Below are 21,479 nucleotides of genomic sequence, written 5' to 3'. Positions count from 1 at the left end.
GCATCAGAGGTTTGAGGGTAAGGTTTTTTCCAGAACAAACCATTCTCAGAGTTTTCGAAAACTTCAGATCTAGTTATTATCATTTTATAATACATGTATTGAAATGCTAAATCAAACCTCTGCTTAATTACTGCACATTAAAGATAATTGCTCAAATACATGTACATGCACATACCCTCTGTTTTTCATTATTCTTGTCATCGTTTTTACTATGGAAGCCTTTTATATGTAAAAGAAATGCCTTTGGTTTGGTGGACATTAACTGGGGACTGGTCAGTGTTATCAAGCCACTGTTTCCTGACAAGTCCAGAAATGAGGCCAAATTCACGGGTCCACACAAGATCTCTGCATTATGGTCCTCCAGGAACTCTGGGTCCAGCACACTGTTGATGCCCTCCGTGATTCTCCCGTTGGACTTGTCCGTACAGTTAGCGTTGGCGGTCTCCTCCTCCTCCTGTGGGGGACTGAGCCCGTTGATGTTGAAGTCAATGGACTTGTCCACCTCCACCGTGTGTGAAGTGTTGGACTGACGACCCAGGGTCGTAGCGTTCTGTTTTAGCAGTGTGATCTGAACATCAGGAGGGGAGGTGCACATTGGGTGTAGAGTAAACTTAATGTCCACATGGCCCACACAGCAGGGGCGGGGAAGAACTATCTCAAACAGGTGCTCATCCCAGGTAGAGCTAGAAAGAACATGCAAGAGATTTTTTTTTAGAAAATTTACTACATGCATTTAATGCATTATATACAAACATTTAGATGTTAAATGTAGCTCTGTTTTATTCTCCTCCCAAGGTCATTAACATACTGATACAAGCATCTAACATAAAAGGTGTACCACAAACTTGAAACATCTTTTTCAGTACTCCTATTTGAAGTTGAAAATGGTGTGGTTAAAATATAAAATCTTGAATCCACCAAACCAAAGAAAGAAATTAAAGTTTAGATAAAAGTTTCTGTATGCTATTACATTTTTAAAATTATGTGCTTGATGGGTTTTCATACATACTCAAATAGGTTTCGGGTCACATGATAAGGTAATAAAATAAACGCTAGCGAGCAACATACCTATATAATACTTGTTGTTTTTATTCATTTAGCACTTTATTGTTTTATATTCAGACAAACATAATGAAGGAGAACATAAGTAAATTTAGTGATTGTGCTGAACAACTTAGCGGCCCACAGACTTGAGCACTGACCTGTCCGGCTGTAGCTTCCAGGTACGGGTGTGCTGGGTGGCCTCCCCCTGGTGCTGTAGGTGCTGGGGGTGGCGCCTCTGTTGCTGTTCTTGCTGGATCTCGGTCCAGCACGAGGGAACAGTGGCTGTAAACCGAGGCATCAAGTTCTCAAACTGGATCAGATTGTGAAGTAGAATCAGATTGTCCACTGTCAACGGCTTCTTGGCTAGGACATCAGTACCTAATGAACGATAATGCACAATCAAAATGTTAAAAAGTTCCCTGGAAGATTTTTCTGGCTGGTATATGATCAAAACTTTTTAAGAAAACAGAAGTTTCAAGGTGATGATTGGTAATACACTACTGTTATAAATATCGGTTAAATACTTTTAACAGGGTTAAATTTGCCCATTGTAACTTTTGCCCTTCTACACTTGCAATATCACCCTGTCTTGAATTCGCCCAGACACAGTTGTGTTTCAAGAGAGATAAGATATGGGAATTCGCCCAGTCTTAAATTGGCCCATTTACGAGGGTGAAAATAAAACATGGTCAAATAGTTCCCTGTATACAGTATACGCATACTTTACCATGCTTACTACTGTGTTTCAGTGGTACAATTTATAATAATCCAGCTGTACATTACCTGGACTGTTTCTATCCAAGTTTTCCCGGGACTCAGAGGAATCAGCAGTGCTGGTGGAGGCCTCCGCTTCTACAGGGGTCTCCCCATTACACAACCCATTGGGAACGTCCAGCAGGGAGCCAGAGTCCGACAGGACTGGAGTGTCCTCACACAGCTGGTAGAAGTGAAGCTTACCGTCGGCCGAACAAACACACAAACGCTCCATACCTACACAGAGGGAAAAAGTTGTATACATATACATTAATCTCAACTGATTTTATGTTAATTCATATAACATAACCAAGTACATCAAAATCCCTCTAGATTAGTCTTTGTTTACCATTACATACATTTGATGACTTTCCATAGTAATTGCAAAGAATTGTAAATACATGTACATGTACCATTACCATGCCTATAGTTTAAAATGATGCTTTTCTTATAAGGATATATTTTCTAAAGAATTCTTCACCTCCAAAAAATTATTTCACTTTTACTCTTAAAGCTAACTGGTATTATTTTAATAATACAAGTAGTTCCTATATACCAGTGAAACAGTACCTGTACAGTAAGCTGCAGACACAAATTTTTCCTGAGCTTCTGGAGGAATTATTTCTGCTACTATTCTAAGATCATTCAAACTCAGCAACCACAGTTTGCCATTACTCAATGTGACAGCTGCCTGACCAGGAATATAAGGTGTCCCCTGAGTGCTGATGCTATTTACCAATGGGTCCGAGGTCTGTCCATCCTCCTCTCTCTCTTGGTAATCACTGAACTCCTGTGGTAACACAATAACACTAGAGACAGAGTGTTCTGCTAAATCTAAATATTTTGTAACTACGGGTGTCTCCTCTAAACAAGCATAATCATCTCCAAACTTGTATTTGTACAACAAGATACATCCTCCCTGACTGTGATCAGAAGAATTTTCCGATAGGTTCTCCGAGGATGCTGGAACTGAAGTAAAACTGCAGCTAAACGTCTGGAATTCATCACTTTGATCAGAAGTATCTATACTGGGAGATGAATCTGTGATCACAGAGGATTTACTCTTCGAGGAGGACTTATAGCATTTATCAGTTGGAGACACTACAACTAGAATATGTTGTCCATCTAACGTTGGAGAAATAGCAGAGATTTTGAATCTGTCACTTTGTAATCTAATCGGAAGTTCAACACACTGAAGAACACTCCCTGTCTTTGCATGCTTACTGGAGCTGGGCTTGCTGACCGTGTGGACCCTTGCATCAATGACCGAGCTTGATCCTCCAGAAGTGGAGCTCTCCGACGTTAAACTCACCGGGCCAGGTGTCACACCAATCAACATTTCTGCTGGATCGGGGTCAGAGTCAAACATGGGATCTATCAAACTAAAGTCATGGTTCATCATTGAAATTGACCCTAAATTTGGCACAGCATTTAAGTTATTTAAACTTGCACTACTTGGCAGCACCCTTTTCTGCTCCCTCTCTTTATGCTTACTGCCCTTGCGTTGGTCTTCTCTCAGAGCAAGAACCAGCAAGTAAGGGATGAACACTGTTGACTGTAGAAGCTCACTGTCCACTAGTTCCTCCTCACTGGCAAAGGTTTGCTCCCCTGATGATATAATCTGTGGAGTGTCACTACTCACAACTTCATTCACTTTGTTCATTAGCTCCACTTCCTCTGTTTCATGTTCTACATTGTTCTGTTCTATGGGTAAATTTAATTTTGTCTGTCTGAGAGACACTCCACAGAAAAGAGTCGGATGAGGTTTAGAACGAGACTTTTTCTTGGCTTTCAAATTCTTTGCACCTGTACTCTTGTCTGATGGACTTTTCTCAGGCATTGGTTTCCTTGCGACACACATTGATTTGACCAACACATCTTCACAGGGCCTATTTCTGGTTTTTTGTACGTCTGAAAAAAATTGAAAAACGTGACTTACTTTTTCATGAGTTTACTCCTACATTCTAACTTTTGAAAATAAAAAGAGAATCTCGCTTTTCTCAACTAATAAATATTTAAATAATCATCATTAAAACTGATGTGAGGTGCACTGTTTGACTAATTGTGAATCCATCTATCCCTATTACCTGACTTGTCCACCTTCTCCTGTGGGAGTTCATACACTGTGTCTGGTGATACAGTGCTTGATGTGGTAGCTGTTGGTTGTTCTTCACTACCTTCCGGTGAACTACCATTCTCCACTTTCTCTGGTCTTTCCTCGAGCCTGGCATCCGTTTCATCTTGTACACTGTTCACACCATTCACACTAAAAGTAAAGAAACCTCAAGTGAGCTTTGTTACATACATGTACCGGTACTAAAGTCCAAATAGCATGTCAAAATGATAATGATCAGACATAATCTTTCACAAACAAGAGGTAGAATCAATCTTTTTCAACCAAAGAGCTGTTCCACACCTGATTGCCAAGCGCAGATTGTTAGGTATACCTCAACACTATTGTCTGCATCAACTCAATGTGATCCAGTTCTTAAGATTAAGTTACAGTTATAATAATGCATATTTATTGCAGGTATGTAAAAAAAATTGCAATTCAACCACTGTCACTTATCGATTCCTTTTAAAGACTGACTAAGTCTACAGACCTTTCCGACACACTTGGAGATCCAGTGGACTGCCTCTCAATTTGAACTCCGGTCTTCAGGGCTATCACTGGACTGGACGGGTCCAGGTTAAACTGGCAGTATTTCTGTTAAAGTCATTTACAAAAATATATACTAAATGAACATTATATAAAAGAGATATTTGTCTGAATTCTTTTTGATGTTAGAAGAAATATGCAAGGATTACCTTTAGTATCTTATCTACACTCCACACCACTATATTCCCATTCAGCGTAGATGTCGCCACAAAGTTTTCTGTGGCAGTTGTACTCAAGCACTCAATCTTTAAAAGAAGCAAGTATATATTATATTCAAGCACACATAATTGGTTGTTGAATTTTCATGTACACTGTTATGTATTTACATGAACGTAAATTTATCATTACCTTTAATTTAAAATTATTTTATATATATATTCTTGACAAATGACAAGTACAGATAAATGAAAAATTACTGTAGACGTGATAACATTACAGTGTTTTTAATTTCACTATGTTCATGGTCAGACAATTTTCCGTGAACATTAAGCCACTGTGAATATTTACTGTGTATTTTCAATCTCTGTGTATGCCGCCATTACAGATGTTATTTATAGATGTGTGCCTGAGTGGGGCCTAAATTACCACTTCCTTATCATAATTATAGCACTTTTTAAAAACGCAAGCATATATATTATGTATGATTAATGTTGATTAAACAACTAACTATAATGGAGCATTCAATTCGATTGGCATTCATATTAAGCAGTTCACTTTTTAATAAGGTTAATTGATTATTGATTATAAAGTCGTTTTTAAACATATTACCCCCCCCCCCCCATTTTCATGCTCAAAATGTTGGGTGCGCAATATACAATAGTGCGTATTATCTTCGATAAAATACTTTAATTATTTTTCTAATAGTTTTTAACGGATTTTCGACAGTACACGATTCCAAAGAATAATAATGTAAAATGTATGGTAATTTGTTTATAAAATATCATGTATGTTTTTCAATCTTCATCTAAATTGAAACCGACTGGCGGTGAAATTAAAAACACCGTGAAAGGTACTAACACAGGAAATTGTGAAATTTTAGACACATGGAATTAAAGACGTTTACAGTATGTACCTTTTCCTCATTTTCACCATGTCTTTTAGCTGGCTGGCTTCCATAGGTAACTAAAATAGAAAATACAATTCAATGTAAGATCACACAAAGTTATCATCAACAATTGAATAAAACCCCTTTTCATTTGTACCCAGGCATCCTTCACCTAATTTAGACCACCCTGTTCTTTCTAGGACAATGAGTCAGACTCACCTGCCAGAGGGACATTCTGAGTGTACTCTCCTTTCACAAATGGACAGGTAGGTGAGTGGCGCTCATGCTCAGACCAGGGCTCATCAGTGGGTTCCCAGCACACCAGACAAACATTGCAGGTAAAACACATGGCACGGTCATCTCCCATTGAGTTGGGTTGATGGTAGAACCCAGCCTGTGACATTGGGTCTGGAAGTGCCCATCTTGAACAAAAATATCACTCAGTTGAGAAATTACTAATTGATAATGGGTAAATCATTCAATGAAAGTTGGCTTACAGCATTTAATCTTAATCTGAAAAACATCAAAGACTATTTAAAGATAAAAGATCTGTATAATTGATCATGCAAAGTGTACTTAGAGAACTGTTTCAAAAAATGATAGTTATTATATCAACATCTGTTACATTGAGGCAATTATCAAAATACATATGTACAAATAAATGTGATAAAAACAAACTAACCCTAAGAATAGGTTAGCTTAGATTAATACAAAATGAAAAGTATATTTGATGAAAATTGGTAATAATTATCACAAGGATAGTTAAGAAGTTTCAACCACTTCATATTATATGTATAACATTTTACTTGTAATTCATGTGAGGCCATGTTCTAAAGGTTTTCTGCCTGGCTACTTCACTGTACATCATGGACCTTTCTACAGTGTTACTCCACCCCTCCCCGTTGTTTGGGAGGAGATAGTTAAGTCTGTCCCCTATGGATGAGGCTACAGACAATCCCGGATTATTCATGCTAAGACGCTTCATCTCATTCACCAATCCAGTGCAGACCGTTTTCAGTGTTGAAAAAGGCAATTTTAAGCAGATTGTTGCCCACTGGAAAATATTTTTTTCTTCAAAACATTACACTGTTTACGCTGCAGCAGGAAACATGCATATTGAAATGACAAAGTTATACTTGAAAGTACCGGTACTTTTGTAATATTTACAAAATTGAAGCTTTTTGGAGAAAAATGTACTCATAACAAATATACATGTATCTATATCATAAAATCTGCAATTCTCTGTTGTTTACCTTTGCAGCTTTCAGATGACCTTTTGTTGCTTCTTGAACAGCATCAATCTTTTTCTCCAATTCTTTACATACTTCATCAACATGATCTATTCCAGGGAGTTCAGCATTCATTAATGCTTTGTGGAACTGTCCAGCCTATCAATATACAGGTAAAATAATTCTACAGTTCAGGGAAAATGTGAAATATTATCATTATTGCTAGTCAAATTGAGGAAAAGCCTCTTAATTTTTAGGTCAGCTTAACTTGATATTGTACTTTTCAAATTTTTCTTTTTCATTCGTAAACATCTTTAGTAATATTCAAAATTCTCATATGGATTCAATTTCAACATTTTCTTGAGTGGCATGGGTTGCTTATTTAATATTTTGATATTAAATTCTTAATAATAATTTTGGTGACAATATCAATCAGTATTCTTTAATTTTTCCCATTCTTTGACAAATTAATTTAATGATCAAGAAAGAAACAAATAAATGAAAAAAATCGAGTACCGTGATTGTAGATGTAAACTTTGTTGAATTTCATCAAAATACATGTTTGTCTGTATACTGCTGAAGTGTAATCATACTGATTTCAATGTGTTTAATAAACTGGAATTTTTTTCTCTTAGACTTACTTCTGCCAATGGAATTTCAACTTTAACCTGGTCTTCTGATCTACTGACAGGTGTTTGCAAAGCAGTATCCAAGAGGAGCATTCCACGCAAATCATTCCTAGCACCAACCGACTGGTCATCAGCAAACACCACCTTGTCCTTTCCAGGTAAATACATGGCGTGAATTGCATCAGTGGTATTTGCTGTATTAAAAAGAATGAGAGATAAAATCAGAGTTCAGATTATAAGTAAACAACAATTAAATTATGTTCAACATCATAAAACAGGATGTTTTAAGTGTCACACTTTCAAAACAATGAAACCAATAGATCCCCCAAAATTAGGGAGACTTATTCAAAGTCATAATATAAATTATGATAAATTGAAGCATGAGACATCCAAATATTTTTTAAAATATACATAGCATTAAAACGCCCAGTCATTGTTCATATCATGGTTGTACACCAGGAAAGAAATGATCAGATTAGCTAAAATTTACCACTTTACTCTTAATTTACATATCAAACACTTATACACGTGTCAAATTTTGATATAATTCAGATACTAGACACACCCCATACAATATATTTTCAAAGTATTATACAATATTAGCTTAATCTACCTGACAGATCCGATTTTTGCAATAAAGCACCGGATGCAACATCATAAATTTTTACAGATGGTTCTTTTGTTGACACTATTATTGAATTTAAGGCGGAGTGGTATGTGACGGCGCTGGCAGATACCCCAACGGATATACAACCGTCTTCTCCAACATACCACTGTTTTTCAGTGGCCGCCATCTTTTATTCCAGAAGTCAACTCTCGTTCAAATGACATCATCGTTTAGTTTCGTTTTGGGGGAAATTCTAAGTTTAAGTTCAAATATGAAAAAGATGTGAATTTAGCGTATGATTTTCATTCCATGTTTTGCTGCGAATATGGGTGTAAACAACACAGCAGAAAACATCGAGACGGAATAAACATATCACGTGACCAGAATAATGTGATTTCGTTTTCAAGCGTCTTGGATATCGTGATTATTTACCTCACGTTGGAAAAACGAGCATTGTAATTGTCAACCGTGTCAACACACGTCTAAATTGTCAACCACAGAACAAAACTGAAAATGTCGCAGTTTAGCGTTGTAACGCAGAGTCAAGTAAATGTGCGAGTCACTAGCTCGGTCAATTCATTTGGAACAGAGAAAAGGTTTCCAAAAGATTTGACTATAGCCGATTTTAAGGTTGGTCCTCCAATCATGATTTTGACCGATTTGTGTGTTTAAGGAAAGAATATTTGATTAACCGATTTAATCAGTAATATATTTGATTTTGGTGATTGGTATACATGCTCCATCTTTTGGTTTAGACTAATACGATGGACCAGACAGGGAATCAAACACAGATCCTGAATTTTATATTACAGTTTTCTATGCTATAGAATTTAGGACCAGTATGCCTATTCAATTTTTATGATATAGTCAGGTGTTATATACCAACTGAGCTATCTTGCACCTGTGATCGAACTGGTTTGACCCTCACATTCCTTATTTCCTCCATTAATGATCTGCTAGCTACTCGAAGATAACATTTGTGGTTTTTTACCAATGCAGAAGTTAACCAGTCAGTTCAAGAGGTTGGTCTTGGCACCAGATGTAACAGAATTGAAGAAATTATGACAATCTAAACTGAGATTCAGGCTTCTTAAATTCTCAAGTTAGGTGCTCTACTAAGTGGGCTATATATATCTGGTGCAGCAGTGATAGAAATTGTCTGACCGCGTCGACCGTCCCACAAAATATTTTAGGTTTACAATACTGGATTATACTGTAGTGTAGTAGACTGGTAGCAAGGAACAGTTATTAATAAAGTACCCATCAATATATCTGTAAAATTTGGAGTTGGTAACTTTGAAGGGTTTTAAGTGTTGCTAAAACTCATGAAATGGTTTTTAGCTCACCTGAGCCAAAGGCTCAAGTGAGCTTTTCTGATCACAATTTGTCCGTTGTCTGTCGTCGTTGTCGTCGTAGTCGTCGTCATTAACTTTTCACATTTTCATCTTCTTCTCAAAAACCACTGGGCAGATTTCAACCAAATTTGGCACAAAGCACCACTAGGTGAAGGGGATTCAAGTTTGTTCAAATGAAGGGCCACGCCCTCTTTAAAGGGGAGATAATTGAGAATTATTGAAAATTTGTTGGTATTTTTCAAAAATCTTCATCTCAAAAACTATTTGGCCTGAAAAGCTAAAACTTGTGTGGAGGCATCCTCAGGTAGTGTAGATTCAAGTTTGTTCAAATCATGGTCCCCGGGGGTAGGGAGGGGCCGCAAGAAGGGGATCAAGTTTTACACAGATATATATTGAGAAAATCTTTAAAGATCTTTTTCTCAAAAACTATTGGGCCAGAAAAGCTCAAATTAAAATGGGAGATTCCACAGGTAGTGTAGATTCAAATTGGTTCAAATCATGGTCCCCGGGGTTAGGGTGGGGCCACAATTAGGGGATCAAGTTTTACATAGGAATATATAGAGAAAATCTTTTAAAAGCTTCTTTTCAAAAACTATTAGGCCAGGAAAGCTCAAATTTGAGTGGAAGCATCCTCAGATAGTATAGGTTCAAGTTTGTTCAAATCATGGTCCCTGGGGGTAGGGTGGGGCCACAATAGGGGGATGAATTTTTATACATAGATAAAATCTCTAAAAAATCTTCTTCTCAAAACTATTAGGCCAGGAAAGCCCAAATCTGAGTGAGAGCATTTCCAAATCGTATAGATTCAAGTTTGTTAAAATAATAGTCCAGTGGTATGGTGAGGCCACAGTGGGGGCCATAAGGCAATTGTTGCTCAGGTGAGCGATGTGGCCCCTGGGCCTCTTGTTAATGATTTTTATTATTAGAGGGATGTCTCTTGTTGAAATTAGCTTGCAATATGTAGGCCCCTAATGTTAGGTACATGTAAATCAGAAGTAAAGTGCGAAGCTTATGGCAATGACAGTTGTGTTGACTTTACACAGTGAAATTGCAAGTTACAGACGGGAGGTAAAATAACGCAAAAAGTAGGTGGATGGGACATTGTAAACTATACACCGTTAAGTTTCTGACATGTGATGATGCAACATGCACATGGTAGGGAATGTCAACCCTTTGCAGGGAATTAGCTGGGGGAGGTCTAAAAAGCTAAAAAAAAATCGTTAAAAATGGACGAAATATGAAAGGGTAAAAATCTCATAAAAACCAGTATGTAGAAAAATTTACAGGTTTTGACTGGTAATTATCTTCAGAAATTGGGGATTTGCCTTATTAGGAGTGAATTAAAGGTATTTGTGCTTAATGGAAACTGAGGAAATATAGTAACAGACTTTGGAAGACACACACCCCCTGGCTACAATGTATTGTATCAAAAAACTGTCCCATGCCACCTGAACTTAATCTCCAGTATTCTTTATACCGGTAATTTTGTGTTGTGTTTTTATGGATGGTTCAAAAACCAAGTTAGATTTGCATGAATCTGCCCTTTAACTTTTAAGACTAGTTATAAAAGGGAGAGACAAATTGTAAAGATTAACCAGATTAATTTAAATTAACATTATACATACAATTTATTTGATGATAATTATAATAATAAGAAGGAAAGTAGACTTTGAAATAGTTGAAATAAATTATGTTGATTAAAATTAACAACTCAAAGATGTTATACACATATAATAAGTTATGGTTGAAAAAATTGATAAAGTATTAATATTGAAAAGAATATTACGGTTCTAATTGTATCAAAGACTTACATTTACCTTCTGCTACAAGGACAACCCAGCATGATTGTATATGCCTTGAAAATTTATAGAATATTAATGACATTATGTGGGGGTTAAATTAATGATATATACCGATATAAAGCCACAGCTGCCAAATGTTGTTTTATTTCACAAATAGATGCATGGTTCTTTTTCAGAATATAACAGTTGAGTTTATAAAATTTAATTGTTTCTTTGTAGAATAAATTAGAGCTGTTGACAGGTTCCACAGCTGGGAATATGAAACTAGAGGCCTATGACAGAGACAACAAATTGGTGTGTAAGTTAGACGACAATAATGCTCTTCTTGGTTCCTATCCCATTGATGATGGAATGATAATACATGTAAGTCTTTGCTTTCGTATGTTATGTATATCAATAGCAATATAAATAAGTGATGATTTTGAAGAAGAAAAAGACAACAAGCCTTGCTATATTTTTAAAAGGTTGAAAGGCTAAAATAAAGAATGCATAATATGGTCTCCAACAATGCACCCAAAAGGAAATAACTCTTGTCTATTTGTCTTTTGAAGCAGCGTTTGAAATAAAATAGATTGTTTTTATTATCGGTATTACAGATAAATGAATTTTATGTGTTGTTTTAATGTAGGTTATAGATCCAACAATCAAAGTTGGGGAGTTTGAAGATCTATCTAAAGTGGAAAAGTTTGAAATTTCTGAGGAAGAGTATGCAAAAAAGTCAGGTACCAATGCTTTAGAAACCTTTCTCACCTTAAACAGGAGTTTCAAAATAAAGATAAATTATCAAATAGCATATTTCTTGGAAAAGATGTTTGTTTAAAAATTGAAATTAAAATAGCTAAGTATACCAGTAAATCATGACCCATGTGGGTAATGTCTAGAAACAGACCACCACATTAAATTGAAAATGTCCTGTTCATATATTTGAAACAGACTCTGTTCGAGCATTTAAAGAAAGAAATAAATTAGGAAGATTCAAAGAAGTAGATCCTGAAGAACAGAAGAGACAAGAGGAAGAAAAACAAAGGAAAGAGCAGGAAAACAAAGAAAGAGCTGAAAAAATGAAAATTGGAGATAGGTAAGAAATTGAGATGGAGCTTGATTAGATGAAGTTTTTTATTCAAAACACTAAGATCAACTTCAGTGATATTTCACTTTGTGATCAATTTATGGAGGTTTTTATGTCTCCGCCATAAAATGATTAGGGACATATAGTTTTACCCCAGTTTGTCTTTTTGTCCATCTGTCATCATTAACTTTCCATTCGTTATCTAGGCAACAGGTACACACATCCAAATCCATTTGATATATGGGTATGTCAGAGGAATATGCAGATGAAGGTTGATTTTGGTCAATGTCTGATGATTGTTGACAGAGTTATCCCCCTTGAATTTATAAATTTTCAGTTTCCACTCTTTAACTGTATGTATATATCAAATGAAATTGCATGCACAGGTATTTTTCTAGATAGTACAGGTCAATATTAAATTTTGTCCAGGTCAAATGATTGTTGACAGAGTTATGCTCCTTGAACTTAGAAAAAAAAATGTTCTGTGCAGACAAATGTAAAACTAAATACGTGTATGGCTTTTGAAATTTTGGCTGTTTGCGGGGACATTTGTGGTGTTATGACAAATTTATATGGCAATATGGAATATTAAAAATTTAAGAGGACTGACTATTTCAGGTATTCTTGAACCATGTACTAGTGAGTAATTTTTAAAACCCTGTATATATAGTTATTTTCAGACCATATCCATTTCAATAATTTGCAGAAGAATTTGCTGAGGCATCAGTACATGGTAAATGTTAAATTGAGACAACTGTGAAATGTTTGAATTTGCTGTGTTTTAATTTTCTGATAATAATTGAATACAAGGCATAAATAACATGGGGGACCAAAAAGTACCCTGTACATGGTACTGTGGCATCATTTATATCTGTAAGGTGACATGAATTTCCTGGGTTCACAACACCACAAATAAATATCTCCAGTGAATGATGAAATTAAAGTCTTTATTCATTAACATTTAAAAAATTGCCCCCCCCCCCCAAATTTATTGATTCCACATTTTACAGAATGCACCACGAAGTAGTACAAACACACTGTACATCTTTGAACAAGAGAGTAGTTGACAGACAGTGGTATAACCACTGGTTTTTTTTTTTACATTTCCTTGACAGATGTGAAGTCAGAGTCCCTAACCAACCAACAAGGAGAGGCACAGTTAAATATATAGGTAAGGTGATGCAATGCAGGCTGAACAAGTCTGTTTTCTGATGTGAAATTTCATGTGATTTATTGAAATTAATAACAAACCCATTACAAATTCAATATTTATTATTTATGTGTTAAAGGTCAATTTAGCTCTCAACTTTGTAAAACTTTGAATTGTGTTACAGGATTAACTGATTTTAAGCCGGGATACTGGATAGGAATCCATTATGATGAGCCAGTAGGAAAAAACAATGGAAGGTAAGTTTAAGTTACTGGAGATATTTTGAAGCTTGGGTTGAAACAGAAAATATTTACAGTAAAACGCGCTTATAACATAGTGCCAAGGACTGACTATTTAGCTTCGTTAAAAGCACAATTCGTTATATCTGTCAAGTTTACAACATGAAATAAAGTCACGGGTAATAGAAATCACTTCGCTGTAAGTGTCAATTCATTATAAGCGTGTTCACTATAACCGTGTTTTACTGTACTAGATGAATCTTAATACATATGTAACATTGAATGCAGTATAATGTTGCTGACATGTTTATAATAAAGTATCATGCTTATTTGATACTGCTGGACTTAGGATATGAATTGTTGTAAATCAAAATGGTTTTCTTAATTATTTTCTTTTCAGATTAAGCCTTTCTTGTTGTATTGATAACTTTTTACTGTTGTGTTGCAGTGTCGGAGGCAAGCAGTATTTTGAATGCCCAGATAAGTATGGAGGGTTTGTTAAACCAGAGAATGTAGAAGTTGGGGATTTTCCAGAGGAAGGCCTAGATTTTAGTGATGATGAAATTTAAACTTTTTCAAACATTATGTGTTCACTTCTCTTAAAAAACCAATTCAAAAGATGATGTGTTCACTTTTCTTAAAATATAGCTTAGAATTTTTATTACATTGGCTCAGATGACTGTGTAAACCGATTTTTATCAAATTTTTGTTGCGGTATGTATTTTGGTAAATGCTTTATGATGAGTAATATTGCTTTTTGGATACATCGTGTAAACAAACCTTTCAGCTTCTTTGTCATATCTACCAGAGATAAATATTTGATCACAGTTGATTGCAATATATACATGTACTTGTGTCTGTAATATGCAACTGAACAACTTTATTTGAGAAGTATTACCATACAATTTACTTTTGTTTATGTTATGAATGTCTGCAAGGCAATTATTATTTTGTGAACAGTAAAAATGTCATTAAACATTGATACTGGGCATAATGTGGTTTTTTTATGATTTAAAAGTGATCAATAAATAAATAAGCAGAGAAGAAATTGATTTTGTTGGTTTATTATTGTTTTTTTTATTAATTACTATAAATGATAAACCTAATGCTTTGGGATCTTATAGAGTTATATTTACATCTACTAAGTATGATTTCCTTTATTTCTTATGAAAATTTATTGTAATTTCACAGCTGTATGTAGAAGTTGACAACTGAAATCTAAGCAATCCAGTTCTAACAAATTTATCCATCGGTTGAAAAATTTATCCATCGGTTGAAAACTTAAGCAACGTAAGAAAAATCGTGTAGTGCACGAATTAATCATGTAGTTACATTTACTTTCTACGATCAATTCATTTATTTGTTATAAGACAGATGTTAATATTTACATCTACCGAGTATGATCAGCTGTTACTTTGATGTACATGAACAGTAATTTAGTGAATTTTAGTTTATTTTACTAATCTGTATCTATCAAATTATTCATTTGTTTAAAGAAAAATGTAAATATAAAGAGTAAAATGCATTCGTTGATGATTCATACGGATTATAAAGGTAGCTATCATTGCAGAAAAAAGTAACATAACCCGCTAAAGCTGGTATACATGTATATAGGTGAAAACTGCACGCCCCGTTTATCGATTGGTCGAAACCTACAGCGACTTAGGAAAAATCAAGGACTGCACGAGATAACATTGATGATTATTCTATATCGAATTCCGTAGCTTTGATTTTTCTTTTTATCTGCAACTCCTTGGATAAAAATAGCATAGAAACTGCAACACCCTCTTTGAGATAAAACTTCATATTCATATGAGGGGGGATGTTGACGATGGTCCAAAAGCTATGTCTGGTGTTCACGAACACTCATATAGTACCGGTAATTCAGAACACCTAAATAATATGAAACTTTGCTCTCCTGCCAGGCCGAACTGGCACTGGCTGTTGTGTTCTATGATTTGATATTTTTTAGAACTTCTTTCAATAATAACAGCTGTAATCAAAAAAGACAGCTTTCTTCGGGATTAAGAATACTTTGCTTAAAAATGCAATAAGCAATGGAAAAGTAGCAAGTTTTGTTTCCCGAGCTTTACTCGACACCCTTACACTCATTCCTCTCTCTCTCTCTCTCTCTCTCTCTCTATATATATATTTCCTTAAAATTTTCTCCCTGAATATACTGAATTTTAAGAGACTGTGATCATGAATACTGGTGTTATTTTAAAGACTATTTATTACTGCCAGTGTCCTGTGTAGTGTTTAGTGCTTGTATTTCTATCCACACCTTTTGATTTGGTGATTACCGGTAAAATTCGAGTACATGTTCTACTATGTAAACCTACACCAAAGTATATTTTGATTAAAACTTCCTAACATAAGAATTGTTAATTCCGTTAAAAAGTTGTCTATATAACAGGAAAATTATTTATCGTTTGATTTATGTATTTTTTTTACCAGAATTCTGCCGGGTATATGTTGAAATGAATTGACGTCGGTCTGCATGACGTATTAATTTTCGAAATAATAGATTTCGCAATCAATGTAGTGTTGAGATATAAATATCAGCCAATAATAAGTTGAGACTCGTTGGGTGAAAGTTCAATATCCAGGTAGCTTTAAAGTATATATTACCTTGTACCCGAGAAATATATTATTGGATAAACTCAATCCAACTATAATCATGGAGAAACAACCTGAGAAAATAGATTTACAAGGTAATTAAGACATACAAATAGATGTAAATACAGGGTCTAACAAAAGAGATTTATATAAACTCATCATGTCTGGATCAGCTCATGGGTCTTCTATATTTATTTCAAGCAAAGGCAATCTAGTTGGGAAAGGGGGGGGGGGCGTTTATTTGTGAAGGAAATTAGAAAATCCCATGAAGGAGATTGATTCATATTGATTAAATATTTACACCCTTATGTAACACTGTTTGCGCAATCCGCTGTTATTTCTGCATAACATCATTATGGGTCAAGAGGTCCAAGTAGCGCATGAATTATCTAGGTCACTACTTTTTCTATGTGCTCAAACTAACCGACTTGTGCTGAAACACACCTATTATATAGATATCGTAATGAAAACATAATTTAGGCATAAAGAAAAAACGTATCTGTATTTTGTTATCCGAAGTTTTATTCATTCATTTCTAAAAAAAATAAAATATACCGGTAACATTTATTGCGGGGGATAGATGATTCAGGGAATATAGGCCTGTAAACAGAATAATGTTTATGGATCGACATCAAAACGAGGTGTTCTTGATAATTACAATCGCAATTTGTCAAAGGAGTTAATTCAGTTAAATTTATTTCTGACTTTTTTACAAGCCTTGACCAAGATCGTAAACGCAATATCACAGACCTTTCGTGTTTAGTCCATTCACGGATCACGGTCAAAAACTACTTGTCCGTCTCTGTCCGTTTTGTTCCGTAAAAAGAACTTAGAAGTTGAAAAAGGTTTCCTATATAATGTCGGAGGAAAATCATATTGCTTTTGAATCTGATTCTGCGACAGAGTTTCCCCTGAAAATGCCTAAGTAGACTTTAACTCAACTTTCTATCGCTTTGTTTTCAAATTCCAACCGCTCTGCACTGCGACTTCAACAGAACAAGCTTCAATCGTATTTTTCAATTGTGAAAGTGAATTTTCCTTTCTGTTTCACTTTATTATAATAAAAAAGGGTTTTATTGTCAAAAGTAGTGACATATTTATTTATCATGATAATCAAATACTTGCAACATTGTTGTACTATTTTTTGTTACGTCATCTTAATCGAAGCGGCTACTGAACTTTAAACACAAATGCAAGAAATCAAAACATCGAAGGATTTTTTTTGGTCTTTCAAACACTGGCTCGGAGACAAATTATAATAGAGAAAAATTGATACAGTATTGTTATATCCATCATTTATACAAATTTTAAATAGCATCAATGATACTATTTAAAATTTTATAAATGATGTATATAACAAAAAATTGGCAAGCTATTTTTCCATAGCTAGAAACTACAATTTAAACATACAATAATTTATATTAATGTTAATGTTTGTAAACAGAGTTCATCTCTATTCTAATTTTTAATTGCATGAACTTGTTTCTTTACATTTCCAAAATGTATTTAAATGTGAACGTTCCGTTCTAAAATTGTACAAGATAAAAATCTGATTTCTGATTAGACGAAACAAAGTTTTAAATATACAGTACATGTAATTTACGTTGCAGAAAAGGAAAAACTTTTGTCCCACATCAGGATAATGTCCGTGGTCGCTCTCTTTATTGGAGTCGTCAGTTTGGTCGTCGGTATTCTTGTTTTTGTTTATCTTGGAGGAGGCAAGTACCCCATTACCACGGCAACTGGCATTTGGTATGCATTTATGGTATGTATTAATGGTGCATATATATATATTGTTTTAGTTGAATTTTTTCCGTATTTTACAATCTAATGTGTGATATTGATTGTTGATAACACAATTTGATAATTTACCTATTTATTTATTTTGAATTTTCAGCCGCTAGCGTTTGGAATAGTGGGAGTTTTGGCTTGTCGATCAACAGATGAAAAGACACAGGGAAAATTAGTAAGTTTTACAGAATTATAAACTTAGGAAATCTGTATGTTTACATTATTGTCCTAAAGGTCTTTGAAAATATATTTTTGTTCTGATATTATTGAACTTTAATATAACACTGATGTAAAGAAGGAATTTTTGGAAGGGGATAAAAACATGTTAAGCGTTACTTTAAACCATTAAGACGCCTAAATATTAAAGTTAACGGAAAAGCGATTTATCTTTTTTAATCATATTAGTTTAAATCAACCATAATGTTCAATTTTAACATTTTATTAATATCAGCGTTAGCCTGATTAATTGTTATTTTTTTGTTGTTATGCAGTTAGGTGGTCATTACACTGCCAGCATCATTCTTGTTACCATGGGATACGCCCTAGCTACAGCCATACAAGGGGTAGAGACATGCGCCACCAACAGCGAAAAATGTGGAACCCACCGAGACACACAGCTTGCTCTCCACATCGTGTTACTCTGTGTTATACTGATGGGGTACATTTTGGCTGTGGTCTCCATGTGCATTCATCTGAAAAATAGAAATATTCTGCACCCCGACTGGAAATATCGCAGAGGGTGCTGTGGGAGAAAATGTGAGGTAGAAGCACAGAAAGCTTAATCTGCATCTACATGTCCTTGTTTCGCGAGAACTCAACGAGATTTCGGTCGTTGCATGCAGTTGTTGCTATGCAGTCGGTAGTAATTGCAGTTTAACTTGCATTTGCACTTATGAACAACCACCATCTTTATTTTCCTATCTGGTAGTGATCAACCTAGCTTATTTACAGACTCCAAGTTACCCTGAAAGCTTTCATAAAGTTATCCTGAAATGAACAAAAGAGGTGATATACTCAAACTGCTCGTCTTTTGTATGGACAATTGGTATCTTCCTTCTGAAAGTTTTGAAGGTTGCTAGATAACTTGGCGTCGAGCGGTGCAGCGAGGAACCAGTATATATCTGTATGAAAATGTATATAATGACAATATAAGTGATTCAATTCCTATCAAAGTTTCAAAGTTCAGTTACAAAAGACGTACCCGAGGTAGTGAGTGGTGTGTGGATCCATGGCATTTAGTCCACCATTTCTTTTGATTGATTACACCAAAGAGTTTCTTACCTGTGATATGTATATAAGTAAATAATTTTGTTTTGTCAATCTACGATTGAAACTAAATTATATTATCAATTCCTTTCAGATATTTTGAACATAAGATATTATTGTTGTTTCTTCATCCGTATTTATTCAAAGATGATCTTATAAGAATTTAATGTTTGGAATAAACAATTGCGAGGTGAGGCATTACATTAATAAACCTGATTATGATAATATTATGTGTGAAAAGAGTAAAAAGAGGTACATACGTATGATATATAAAATTACAATTATTTATATTATGTACATGTAAGCTACATATGTATTTATTTCTCTTATATTTTCTACATTTGTTTTGTCGGACATAAATAAAACGGTTTTTATAAAAATAAAAATGCTTTGTTTTAACTTGATTTTCCTTCATTTATATGCTGTTTAAACTGCATCTTACAAAAAGGCTTTTTCATATGTTTTAAATAATTACTAGTAACCAATATGAGTCTACTCATGCGCGGATCCAGAGAAGGATGTCAGGGGGTCATCAAAACCTGGACTCCGAATAACCCCCTCCCCCGGGACAAATTAACAGCCAAAACAGCCCATAAATTATCCAACTTCCTTAAGTATTTGAAGTCAACAATTATTTGCTGAAAATGCATGCTAAAATGTTTTACATCAGTTGATTTTTCTGTCGTCCTACAAGCCGTAATAAATTTGTAGCAAGCTGCATTTATACAGCATGGGAACGATAGTTTGGGGACCAAATCGGACACACAGTTTGCTCTCTTTTAAAGCAACATCCATGTAACGTCTTAAAAAGGGAATTGTACTTTTTTACTATGACAACGAAAATCAGTAAAATAACTCAAAAACAAAATAATTTCAATATCTTATAATTATACTCCGAAATTTGCCTTTTAAAGGATTGCATAGTAAAAGAATCGAGGCTCTCTAACAGATATCTTGCTCATGCTAAATCGATGTTATGGTGCCGTTTTTACAGGCATCACAGAAGACCTAACATTTTTTAGCCGTGTATTGAAACCTGATAAGCTAGAGGTGGGGGGGGGGGTCCAAAAGAGAATTCTTGTAATTTTTCATACTATGGAAATCGTTCGAACCCTGTGTTATTAAGCAAAACGTGAATCGAGGTTATCTTGGGACAGAGTACAACACGTGCTGACCTCAGATTTTCCAGTAGTTGTATATATAGTAACCATGGTAACATATTTATGGAAAAAGGTGGTTCCTTTTTTGTAACTTACTAATCTACAATAGGTATGATTTACTTACTTTTACTCTCTTTTAACTAATACTGTAAATGATTCAGTGATTCCGAGACATGTGCATTAAACCATCTTCGCTAGCTAAGGGTTTCCGGTGTTATATAGTGCCTTTTCCCCCTAGCCATCTTTCCCCCCGGAAAAATGGCTATATAGCAGTTCTTCCCCCCGGAAAAATGGCTATATAGCAGTTTTTCCCCCACGGAAAGCTGGCTATATAGTGGGCTTTCCCCCTTTTTATAGCCAGATTACCCCCACGGAAAACCTACTATATAGTGGATTTTCCCCCATTTTTACTTTCCGGCCATGTTTATTGCGGACCATTCGTGACAATAATTTGCAATAACGGATATGATATTAATTTCACACAAAAAGGATAATTATGGCATTTATTAATGCATAGAATAAAATACATGGTTTTTCAACCCCAAATATGAACTAAGGCATGAGCCTTCATAACATTCATGTGTCATCATCGTTTATCATACCTGTTCTCACCCATTTTTGAACACCTTTTACACGGATTTCGGAATACCTCGAATCTTTTTCATCTAATCGATGCTTATGTTACATTAAAGTTTTAAAATTCAGAGAATTTAAAACTATAAATTCTCTGAATTTTAAAACTTTAATGTAACAGGTTATAATTTCTGAGTGTTAACTCAGCACAAGTTAATTTTTCTATTTTTAGCATTTTAGAGTTACAATTTTTATTTCAAAATCATTTAAATTTTACTTATCTTAAATGCTTTGTATTTTTTTCTCGCTGTTAAAAGTTTTACTTTATTTCTTAATCGAGAAAATTTATTGGTAGCGTTTTACTTTTTAATTGTATAACCATGGCATCTAAACAATTTGACACTTTTCTGGAAATTATTTAGTTACGACAGATTGTCGGACAATAAGTTAATTTGTTAAATAAACTGACAAATTCCTCGTCCGGCAAAC

The 21,479-nt window shown here is 34.7% G+C and overlaps 3 protein-coding genes across 7 annotated transcripts in view; 2 read left to right on the top strand and 1 right to left on the bottom strand.

Moving 5' to 3' along the window:
- Nucleotides 1-8,153, bottom strand: part of LOC105334740 (baculoviral IAP repeat-containing protein 6) — a 35,790-nt gene extending 27,637 nt beyond the window's left edge. For all 5 annotated transcript variants that reach the window (XM_066088731.1, XM_066088732.1, XM_066088735.1 and 2 more), the window contains exons 1-13: nt 7,973-8,153; nt 7,372-7,553; nt 6,755-6,889; nt 6,308-6,555; nt 5,721-5,923; nt 5,529-5,578; nt 4,606-4,701; nt 4,401-4,504; nt 3,885-4,063; nt 2,368-3,708; nt 1,828-2,034; nt 1,203-1,422; nt 176-683 (exon numbers count right to left, since the gene is read on the bottom strand). In XM_066088731.1, the coding sequence (XP_065944803.1) occupies nt 176-683; nt 1,203-1,422; nt 1,828-2,034; nt 2,368-3,708; nt 3,885-4,063; nt 4,401-4,504; nt 4,606-4,701; nt 5,529-5,578; nt 5,721-5,923; nt 6,308-6,555; nt 6,755-6,889; nt 7,372-7,553; nt 7,973-8,153 (3,654 nt within the window). The remainder of the gene's footprint in view (nt 1-175; nt 684-1,202; nt 1,423-1,827; nt 2,035-2,367; nt 3,709-3,884; nt 4,064-4,400; nt 4,505-4,605; nt 4,702-5,528; nt 5,579-5,720; nt 5,924-6,307; nt 6,556-6,754; nt 6,890-7,371; nt 7,554-7,972) is intronic.
- Nucleotides 8,154-8,303: 150 nt separating this feature from the next.
- Nucleotides 8,304-14,633, top strand: LOC105334742 (tubulin-folding cofactor B). The gene is made up of 8 exons (XM_066088737.1): nt 8,304-8,596; nt 11,343-11,486; nt 11,752-11,845; nt 12,057-12,201; nt 13,308-13,363; nt 13,527-13,599; nt 14,030-14,177; nt 14,216-14,633. Exons 1-7 carry the CDS (start codon nt 8,480-8,482, stop codon nt 14,148-14,150), a joined length of 750 nt encoding a protein of 249 aa, XP_065944809.1. The 5' UTR covers nt 8,304-8,479; the 3' UTR covers nt 14,151-14,177; nt 14,216-14,633.
- Nucleotides 14,634-16,152: 1,519 nt separating this feature from the next.
- LOC105334739 (uncharacterized) lies at nt 16,153-19,661 on the top strand. Its single transcript, XM_011438294.4, has 4 exons — nt 16,153-16,295; nt 17,811-17,965; nt 18,098-18,166; nt 18,483-19,661. Exons 1-4 carry the CDS (start codon nt 16,262-16,264, stop codon nt 18,771-18,773), a joined length of 549 nt encoding a protein of 182 aa, XP_011436596.3. The 5' UTR covers nt 16,153-16,261; the 3' UTR covers nt 18,774-19,661.
- Nucleotides 19,662-21,479: the final 1,818 nt, after the last annotated feature.

This window comes from Magallana gigas, chromosome 6, assembly GCF_963853765.1.
Source record: "Magallana gigas chromosome 6, xbMagGiga1.1, whole genome shotgun sequence".
NCBI classification, from domain to species: domain Eukaryota; kingdom Metazoa; phylum Mollusca; class Bivalvia; order Ostreida; family Ostreidae; genus Magallana; species Magallana gigas.
The sequence above is the reverse complement of the archived record's forward strand: the minus strand, read 5'-3'. Positions and strand labels throughout refer to the sequence as shown.

Coding starts and splice junctions, on each gene's coding strand:
- LOC105334739 (XM_011438294.4), top strand. CDS start 16,262: ATGGAGAAACAACCTGAGAAAATAGATTTACAAG. Junction 16,296..17,810: donor TGAGAAAATAGATTTACAAG/GTAATTAAGACA, acceptor TTTACGTTGCAG/AAAAGGAAAAACTTTTGTCC. Junction 17,966..18,097: donor GCATTTGGTATGCATTTATG/GTATGTATTAAT, acceptor TTGAATTTTCAG/CCGCTAGCGTTTGGAATAGT.
- LOC105334742 (XM_066088737.1), top strand. CDS start 8,480: ATGTCGCAGTTTAGCGTTGTAACGCAGAGTCAAGTAAATGTGCGAGTC. Junction 11,846..12,056: donor AGAGTATGCAAAAAAGTCAG/GTACCAATGCTT, acceptor TATTTGAAACAG/ACTCTGTTCGAGCATTTAAA. Junction 13,364..13,526: donor AGGCACAGTTAAATATATAG/GTAAGGTGATGC, acceptor ATTGTGTTACAG/GATTAACTGATTTTAAGCCG.